At 35.2% G+C, this 10,699-nt stretch overlaps 1 protein-coding gene across 1 annotated transcript in view; it reads left to right on the top strand.

The window, feature by feature from the left end:
- The first annotated feature begins 248 nt into the window (after positions 1-248).
- SPIDR (scaffold protein involved in DNA repair) overlaps positions 249-10,699 on the top strand; it is a 168,534-nt gene continuing 158,083 nt past the window's right edge. Inside the window, exons 1-5 of the mRNA XM_070942313.1 lie at positions 249-282; positions 1,664-1,819; positions 3,789-3,858; positions 5,825-5,992; positions 8,191-8,351. Coding sequence (XP_070798414.1) covers positions 268-282; positions 1,664-1,819; positions 3,789-3,858; positions 5,825-5,992; positions 8,191-8,351 — 570 coding nt within the window. The 5' untranslated portion in view covers positions 249-267. The remainder of the gene's footprint in view (positions 283-1,663; positions 1,820-3,788; positions 3,859-5,824; positions 5,993-8,190; positions 8,352-10,699) is intronic.

The raw sequence follows: 10,699 nt of genomic DNA, 5'->3' as shown, positions 1-10,699 counted from the left end.
AGCGAACAGCTGAGAAAGACGAAGGCCATCCGCTTTCACTATTACGTCAGACGTAGCTTGTCATGTCTTCCCCAATCCAGAGCTCAGCAGAGGAAACGGCGCCAAGGTGGAAGAGAAGGGGGCGTGGCCTCAATCCGGTTACATAGAAACGTTTTTTTCTTGACTGCTGTATAATAGTTTAGAATTCCTACACCGGCCCTCCCCAAACGGCGAAGCGCTTTCTTTTCCGTCACGTGACCAATGGGAGACTCATTCTGAAGAGGGGAGATGGCCATGAGGAAGGTACCAAATTATTTTCTTGGAGGTAGAAGTAGAAGTAGGACGTTGGAGTCCTCTTCCAATAATTCTAAATATCGGAGGGGGCGGGGGGGGGGGGCGGCGGCTAATGAGCGATGTAGAGAATGAGAAGGATAGAAAGTCACGCTTGCCTAAAAATACGAATATTAAGCTCTGGATGGCTGTAATTAAACCCCGCCTGAGTTTTTCAGGGGTTATGGAATTTTATACTTTTTTAGCCTATATAATGATAAGAAAACAGCATTGTCAGAAGTGAGTGGCTTTGTTAGAAGTTGATTTGCTTGCTTTGGCCAATGAGAGCTACAATGACTTCAAAATACTGTTTTAGAAGGAAATTGGTATTAAAATAATTATCCTCTTTAATTTTGATTCTGGTCCTGTATTCTCTATGGGTTGGGACCTAAAAGTTTCCTGGTGTGCTTACAACCTACCTAAATAGCCCTGTGTGTGTGGAGAACAGTGACAGTAAAATTTGTTGCATATGAAATGATGAAAAGCAGTAGAGTATTTTGTACTTTGTATAAAAGTATTTTGTACTTTGTATAAAAGTTCAAAAGAAAATGTTGTGAAAGATATCAGGGATAATGTTTAACTGTTCTCTACAACTGACCCTGTGGTTAAAATAAAATTAGGTGATATTCAGAGGTGATTGAATTTTTATTGGGCCATTCTGATTACAAAAACAAAAAGGCATTATGTTGCTTAGTCCTGTGTATATGGCCCTGTGAGTCTAGTGCCAGACTAGACCTAATTTGGGTCATGAAATGTGTGCAAGAAAACAATCAAACTCAGAGTATTGACCTCTCATTTCAACCCTGAGCTACAAATATTCTCCTTTATTGGTATATGGCCGTATCTCCTCACAATATTATTTTTCACATTACTTCCTTTGGTTGAGTAAAAATTAAATTGATCTGCAGATGTAAAGATTGCCCAGGCATGGTGCAGGTGATCGTAACCTATTGAATCTATGTAATTAACAATTTTATCATTATTTAAATTTTGGCTCAATGTACAATACTTTGTAACTTCACCCTAGCAGTAAAACTATTTTGTTATGTTTATTAGATTTTTATTCCGCCTTTATTATTTCCATAAGTAATTCAAGGTGGCAAACATACAGATCAACAACCCTGTGAGATAGTTGGGCTGAGAGAGTAACTGGCCTAGAGTCACCCAGCTGACTAAAATGGCACTAGAACTCGGTTTTATTTTTTTCTAAAATGGCACTAGAACTCAGTTTTCATTGTGTTGGATTAGAAGATATATTTTGTTTTGTTAGGCACCGTTACATTTGTATATTTGTATTCATGATTATATTAATAAAAATACTGGCAGAAATGGATTTAAAACATTTTCTTTGCAGAGGAAACGATCATGCTACATAGAACATGCCTGTTTTCCTGATGAGACGCCTAGAGAGGAAGAGAAGAAAAATCCTCATGCTCCAGTGGCTGCTGCTTCTATTTCAGATGCCTGGCATCATTGTGGTGATGGATTTCAGATTTCATCTTCATTGGAGGTTAATGTTTTATTTTTTCCTATAGGAAAGCTTGATCCTTGGTGACGAAGAGTTAAGAAAATTTATATGGAGACTGCCAGATGATTCTTAATTGCTTAGTTACATGGATTTTCTTTCTTTTTTCATTTCCCCATAGCTTTCCAAACTCTTATAGATAGTAGCTGTTTTTTGCATCCACTTCACTTTGTTCATGTCCATTTTTAAGTAGGCTCCCAAATCAGGTAAACATTCTGATTTCAGTATTAACGTGTGAATCAGCCTGAATGTAGTACCCTTGAAAACTACTAGAAATTCCAAATTATGCCGAGTGCTGCTTTAAAGCCAATAAAAGTATTTTTTTTTCTGGTGTCACTTTTAGCTTTTTAGGAGCATGTCAGTGACTCCACTCCAAATATTTTTGAGGAAAATCAAAACAAAAGCTTGTTTTCACTTTTTATTGTATTAATATGCGAGGAAGGGAAGTCAAAGTATTGATGACTCATGGTGCTCCTAATAAATGCCTGGTAATCCTACAAGAAGATCAAATTTATACTTGACTTGGATGTAGACCATCTGGCAGACCTGATGCATATTAGCAAGATGTGGCTAGCTAGGTGATACCATCCTGTTGGAGATTTGCTCAGCTGGGTTTTGAGTTTTGCAGCAATTGCAGGCTCAAAACCAAGGTAGCTTGCATTACTGTTTTGGAACAACTTGCTTGTGATGAGGCAAATGGCTAGATGTAAGTTTTTATAGTCTAATTAGGCATTAAAGCCAGTAGGGTATCCTCCCTAATTTACTAGCCACTTTAAGCTGGTATTGGAATCCCTTCAGTTTTTTTGTGATTAATAGCTTCAATTCTTCATACCTTCAAGCCAGGTCTAGAAAAGTCCTAGAGTTCATGGCCTCCAATGACAAACACAGGGTTCTCTCAATAAACTCTGGTTTGATACATACAAGTGGTCATACATTAGAACTTTGGAAGGCCTTGGAGCTCTTCAAAAGGTAAGTGAGGAGTGTGCTTGGCCTGGTGGGTGCGAAGTCCTGGGAGAACTGAGTGGGAGTGGGAAAAGACGGGGTACCCAAGGAGAGGGAAGAGCACGCGTTCTCAGGGAGTAAGGGAGGGCTGGGACGGTGGGCCTGGGCCTGTGCTTGTTATCTGTGCTCCATTTAATGAATTGCACATTTGTTTAACAATTGCATTGGGGACAGTAGTGGGGTATGTGTCATGAAGTGAGATACTTCACTTAACAGTCATTGTGACATACAACCATAATGTTATTGACATCTCTATTTAAGGTTGATATATGATCCTTTGAGCCTCAAGTTGTATAAAGTAAAATATGTAAAGAGTATAATTAGATGTGATCCTATCGTGCCATTCTTGTAGAAGCTATGCTAATTGACTTATTTGTTTTGGATTGCTGATGTCTCAGTTTACCTGAATGGTAAGAATTTTTCCTCATATCAGTCTGCTTTTATTTTGAGATCTGTTGTGAGACTACCCTCAAATACATATTATGACCTGATTCACATGGGCTGGGTCACAATGAGTTTTTTTGCAGAGGAGATTAATATTGCCAAGATTTTTTAAAAAAATCAATTGCTCTACTTAGAAAACATTTTAAAGGATAGGATATTCATGTATACAGTTGTCACATGTCTTGACTGCAGCATTTTCAATAATTTGAAATTACAGAGATGAATTGATGGAAGTCTGGAAGATGCAGTAAAATCCATTTATTTACTGCCAGGGTAGATAGGAACCAGAATAAAACTAATCTGAGTAAAGTTTATTAGTATTCAATGGAAAACACAGTTAACAGTTGTAACAGTTAACAGTTAACAGTTAAAGAATTGGCTATTTTGTAGCTCTTAAGTTCAGAAAGGGTAATAGCATTTTTATGTATTTTAAAAGTATACTTTTGATAAAAATTTACAAATATAATTTACACAATACTAAATTATATGTATTCTCTTCTTCAAACAGGCTAAAGAATCTTCAAGAAAACCAGTTAGAGCTAAAAAGTCTTTTGCAACATTGCTTAGCTCAAGTGAAGGTACAATACTGTGTTTTTTCATTTTATTAATATGTTATTTGTATTACACTCATTTTTTCATAGATCATGAATTTGGTGTTGGTTTAGAATAGATGATTGTCTTGGATTATGTTACACAATTTAATCTTAACGGTATTAGAATATACACAGAGTCATCTATGACTAAAGCACTCTATAACCCTAAGGAAATAAATAACATGCAACACTATGATTGTAATCACACTTTATGCTAAGATATTGTTGATTTTGATATATTCCACCAAACCTATGAGTTTTTAAAAAACCAGTATAAAGTTTAACCATGTCTTATTGCGGTGAGGGAAATTAATGTGTGTTTTTACCCAGAGTATATTGACAGAAAATATAGTTATATAGATCTAAGTATATATATAGGAATAAGATGTGATATGCTACATTTAATGCACAGAAGAATGTGTTGTAAGAATGAGATTTACTCCCTCTTTCTAGAGTGGAAACTTTTTAAATAGTAACAGTGAGTTGTGCGTGCAGATCAGTTAAATTTCTGATAAGCTTTAGTTTTAGTTGGTGAGATAACATAGTGGCTGAGTTCTGTTTAGAAAGATATTGGTTCAGATCTGTCCCTTGAACCAATAGATGATCTTTGGAAGATAAAACAGATTGTTGTAAAGAGTGCAACAAGCTATTGTATAAATATTGCTTAGAATTATAATAAAAATTCTGATTACTGTTATACATTCAGCAACTATTTCATTTAAAGATAAACATTACTTCTTTAGTCTTCAAATTACAAAGTATTATTCAGGCATCACAATAAATTACAGTTTATCAAATCATATCAACTTTTCCTGGGCTTGTATGTTCTTCTTTCATATACTGAAAAAAAGTTTGTAAATTCTTATTTTTTAATTAATTCTGATAAGCTGTAGTTAATATCAAATATGGCATTTCTACACAGTAAATGTATTCTAAGAGTCATCATAGTTTAGGGGTCAGTGAACATAACATCTTTGAAGAATTTATAGGATGAAAAAAAAAGGAATGGCATCAGATGGGTATATGAAGGAGACACAGATTTCACCATCACAATAAGACATAGCTTATTTTAATATCTAAATGTAAAAGCTAAATATCTTCTCAAAAAACATCGAGAATATCTTATAACATGTATGAATTTATTTTGTATATTTTATTGAATGGGTTTTAAATGATTTAGTATTTTTTGGTTTTATGTATAATGCCCAGTTGGAAATTGCTCCTGAGAAAAAGAGAGAAACAATAAAACATAGCTATTGCCATTTGGAAATACTTAATTTCATATAGTTCCTAGATTGGAATTTAAAATCTGTATTGTATGCTGGAACATGTGATAATTTTGTTCCCTTAATACCTTAAATACCATATTTTTCAGAGTATAAGACGTACCGGAGTTTAAGATGCACCTTAGTTTTTGGGAAGGAAAATAGGAGGAAAAAAAATCTGCTTACCAGGTTAGCGTCTGGCTAGCGTCCTTAGTCTGGCCAGCTTCAGCACATTAGTTCGCTGGTTTTGAGCGTGCATGCACTGGGTTAGGGATAAAAAACAGCTTCTAAAGCACAGCTGATTGTCAGAGGGAGCAGCAATGAGAAAAGCAGGCTAAGAGCGGAATATTGCTTCACTCGCTAGCGCCTCGTTAGGGCTTAAAAAAAGCTTTGAAAAAGATGACCCAAATTTTCAGCCTCTTAGGGGAAGAAAAAGTGTGTCTTATACTCTGGAAAATATGGTACATCACAGTCTTACTGCTGCTTAAAGGTATGCAATATTTGGACCAATTCTATGAGTATTTTTAAGTTTATTATATCAAGTTAAAAGTATAGCTTCATATATTCTGAATGATTAAATGCTGTTGGGGGATTTCTATTGCATTTTATATTTAAGTAATGCAATGATTTAATTAAAGCTGAAGAAACTAGTAATGTACTACATTTTTTCCAATTATTTTCCATAGAAATCTCTAAAACTGAGCACCTTTGTGAATTTACTGACATTGTATGGAGTTCCAGTGGGAGTGAATTTTCAGATGAGGAAAATGACATTGCAGCCTCAGATTCTCTTTATATGAAAATGAAGAAATATAGAAAGTATACCTTGATCTCCAAGGAAATGTGTAGTAAAGGTAACACATTTTCTGTACACAATGTAAAAATCAGTTTTCATTCCTAATTTTCAAAAAGCCGTATTTCCCATATTTGCACTTTCTTGTCTCCATAGAGTGAGTCCTATCCCCTTTTTTATTCTTTAGACCTGGAAAAATTCTATTCCTGAGGCCTCTACTAATAGCTCTAGTATTCTTTGGAACAGTCTGGTCTTGGAACCTCAGTCCTGAATTCTTTCTACTTTTTAGCATTTTATATACATTAATTTATTTGCTTGGTTTACAATTTACGTACATTTCACAGATCTTACTGCTGTTGCTGTTATTTCTATTATTAAATCTTGGAATCAAATGAAATATCAGGAGGGAAAAGAGGAATCAGTATGTTTATGTGTTAACATTTAATAGGATATTTTTTATTTATTTGATATGCTTAACAGATTCATTCAGATAAATGCAGGCTTACAAGAAAATCAAATAATATATCCATAGTGTATTTCAACAATATGAACATTAATGGACGAAAGAAAATGATAAAACATCTACAGTAAATAGTGTAATAGTAAAATAAACCTATAATACCATTATTCAAATTGATAACATTCAGTATATCAACCCTATAGTAATTAAGTAATAACATACAATTCACAAATATTGACAAGACACCATCCAATTACCAAAGGTTCATTGTTGTCTGGAATGGCGGCATAGCTGGGCCTAGATTAATATTTATTTAATCAATTTATATCATCACTTATCTTTCGTGACTGGGCAGCTTACAATAAAATAGATAAAAAGTAAAAACAATATAAAAAATAAAACATAGCAGATGGACTTGTAAAACAACCATTAATAACCAGGAGATGAGCTCTAACATACCCAGGGCTCTGGGCTCAGGTTTTCAGGGCCAGTCTGACTGTGGAGTAATGATATTTCAGAGGACAGGTGCCATGGCAGAAATGGTCCTGGAAGAGCCCACCAACTAACAGGGTCTAGAATATACACTATCTGACAGATTGGCTAGGATGGGTAGAAACAACTGGAAAGAGACTGGTTGATAAGTTACCTGGTCCCAAGTCATAAAGCTACCAACATCTTGAATCACATCTGGAACAAGCTGATAGCCAATGCTAATATTCAAAGGGAAGCTTTCCTATCAACAGCCAGTGCAGTGCCTTTAGCATAGTGAAATATATTTTTCAGCTAGTACCTAAGTTTTTTTCATTCTGCACTAATAGAAGCTGGATGTTCTTTAAAGGCACCGCCATATGGTACTCTATACATGATGATGAAGCATAGATTACTGCAGCAAGGTTTTCTCATTCCAGCTAAGTTAGCTGGTGGGCTAGCAGAAGTTGGGCAATGATCCTCTTGGTCACACCTTCCACATACCTATCCAGCAGTAGCTATGTGATAAGGAAGAACTCCAAGTTGTGGACCTACCATGTCAAAGATACTGTGGCTTCTCTCATGAAATGACATTAGGGCCAGCCAAAACCCTTAATGAACAGTCAGTTTCATCTCATTCAGATACTGACTATCTTCAGACACTGGAACAAAATTTCTGTAACATAACTGGTTTGTCCCATGATATGAATGTAAAGTGGTATCATCAGCATAAACCCAAGACTGACAGATAACCTTTCTCAGTGCCTTTATGTCATTGTTATCGAATGGGGAGAGGAGTGAACTCCATTACTTTCTCCTTTATGACTGAAAATGTCAGCAAACAAACAGAATCACTGTACTGTAGAACAGCAGCTCCAATACTCAACTCATATAAGCAGTCAAGAATGGTTGATCATATAAAATGCTACTGAGAAAAGGAGTAGGATTAGAGGGTGGATGCTACCTTCAACTAAGCTCTCCAGATCCAGATCCTGACTGAAAAAGTCCAGATAATGTACTTCTAGGGGGCTTTGTAGATATATTGGTATTTTGTGCAAGCTCAGCCAGTATAGTATGTTTAAATGAGAAATACATTATTAATCTGTAAGAGTAGTAGCTACATAACAATTAGTAAAATTAATTGGGAAAGTACTTTCTTTTGTGAAATATAACAACTAGTCTTAGTTGTCATCAAATCTACACCAAATTGAGGTCATTAACTTAGATTCTATATAAAAAATTAGATATGCCTGAAATATATATGTGTAAGAATGTTAATAGTTTTAAAAATGTCTAATTTCTGGAAGTTTTTTTCCTGCTCCTTCATGAAGAACCTGAATTCATTGAGTGGAAGAATGATAGTGATTATGAGCATGATGAACAATGTAGTGAATCGGAAGGTAATGAAGCTCCTTTGGATATATTGGACACAGATTCGTGCACAAACAGCACTTTCAAAGCCGATGGAGAGAAGGAAGATGAACCCTCAAAGGTAAAAAAAAATTTTTTTAAGATGGAAGTCTTAAGAATGTTTGCTGCCAGACTAAATATCTACTCTATTCGAAAGTGGAGATTATTGAATACAATTTAATGCATTTTAATTTTGTTTTTTTAAATCAGTGGCCCTCACCCTTTTCGGCACCAGGGACTGGGTTCCTGGAAGACAGTTTTTCCATGGAGGGGCAAGGGGGAGGATGGTTTCAGTTTTACTCGCTTGCCTGCCGTTCACTTCCAGCTGTGTGGCCAAGTTGCTAACAGGCCAGGGACCAGTACCATTTTTAAATTATAAGCATTTTTTTAATTAAATGCATGGAATCCTGGGACTTATAGCATGCAAGGAGGAAGAAATGTTTTAATAATAAACAAACCATGGTTCACCAGTTTTGCTCTTTTAAACTTAATATCCTGGTGTCATGGTTCTGAGTAATGGGCCCAATCAATTCAGGACTCTGAAGCTGTGGCTTTTCTCAAAGATCTATTTTATTGAGTACATCATATCAGCACATTCAACTGTGAAACCAATGCTAAATATTTCCCGCATTTTGTTATAATAAAAGAAATAGATATCATCCACCCCTGTAGGCTCGCTGGTCACGTTAACCCACCAGGTAGATGGCAGGGCCTTATCGTTGTTATGTCTGGCACCTGGGAGGAAATTATCCCACACTCCGTAGTTCCCCCTTCCCCCATATATATGGCAACTAAAAAATGAAGTAAAAAGAACATGGCTTCAGCTAAACTCATTTTGAGAGTTGACACCTGGTTTATAAAGGGTTTCAATATTCTCCAGTAGAGGGAGACAGGAACCTTTTTTTTAAAGTTTTAATTTAGAAGAAAGTTGATAAAGAATACTTTTTAAAAATAGGTTGTAAAAATTAAATGTTTGGTCAACTATCAGGTAATAAATGCAGGATATCTGATAAATGTGGCATCATTAATCCCAGATTAAGCAACAGGAGCTCTTCAATATTAAAATTGGGGAAATAATATTTAAAAATTAGAGAGAGGGGAAGCATTGTTATTATTTAGTGTAATCTAATTTTTATTGGAACACTGTTCCAAAATGCCAGCAGTGCTACTGAAAAGCAGCATTTTCTGGCCACAGTTCCTTCTTGTTCTCAAAAGTGGGAAATATTTGTTTTTGTTTTGAGTTGAGTAAAGATAGGTTTAATAAATAAAGTCAAGTGGGTTCAAGTAAGAAGTCTGGAGGTACAGTGAACTAAGCTTTGTATGTGTTACATGAACCCAACCATAATGTTTTGTAAATCATGGTTTAGTGGCATGACTGAGCCTATTGGGATGGAAGTGTGCCTTTCCCTCTTTTCCCCTAAAAGTTCTCTTGGCTCCATCTTTTATCCTGTAGGAGTGGCATGTCATCCTAGCTGTTACCAAATATCTTCTATATCTGGCGTTATACTTGTGATAATGCATCTCTAAATTAATTTTTAAATTTCACTGATCTTTTAATCAAGATCAAAAGAAACACTCATACTAAAACCAGTAAAAATAATAAAGTGGCCACAAATGAAAATCAGCTGAAAAGAAACATTAGTAAAAATGCTAAACAATCGGATATGTGCTATCAATAGCAATTATCTTAATTTTGATTACAGGTATCAGCCCTTTTCCCTATTGGGAAATTAATATCAATTTTTATTTAAAACATATAAATGTAGAACAACCTCATTTAGCTTTAAATATTAAAATGGAGGTTTTGGGAAAAAAATTGATTACAAAGTTATTCCAGTCCAGAACAACTGGAAATAAATGGAACAAGTGGAGTAAACACAAGAATTCCTGCAGACCACAAGATGGTGCTATCCTACTAAGAGAAAACTTGCCTTAACACAACTTGCAAATTAACACAAATTCCTTGATGATTGGGTTCCAGTTGACAGTAAATATAATGCTTTAAGAGAGGAGCATAACACAAGAAAAACAAACATTAAATTAAGCAGTTTCTAGCTAAGACACCATGGGGTTGTGATGGGCTGGACACGACTTCGCAACTAACAACAACAAGCTAAGACACCTATTTCTTCTTAGGTAATATTCCTTGAATCAGACTTTCCTTCTCATTTAATCCACCTAGATTTCCCTTCTGTTTTTTGGAAGTTCTAAAGTAAACTCTAAACTTTAAACTTGGGTTGAAGAGAAATTAACTTTCTTCACTATATCATATTCACTATATCACATAGCTTCATATTTGACTCTCTTCTCCTAGAGTTATGTCTTTGGTTTTCAAAAATATAAATGATCTTTTTCCTGGATGGGGTAAGAATGGGGTGCATCTGTCTCTTCTTATGTGTCAAAGTGAGCATCATGTAAAGCAGTAGATTC

This window comes from Pituophis catenifer, unplaced genomic scaffold (assembly GCF_029215685.1).
Source record: "Pituophis catenifer annectens isolate HBS135680 unplaced genomic scaffold, rPitCat1.0.hap2 SCAF_3, whole genome shotgun sequence".
Lineage (NCBI taxonomy): Eukaryota > Metazoa > Chordata > Lepidosauria > Squamata > Colubridae > Pituophis > Pituophis catenifer.
Note: the sequence above shows the minus strand (reverse complement) of the source record. Positions and strands in the feature narration are given on the sequence as shown.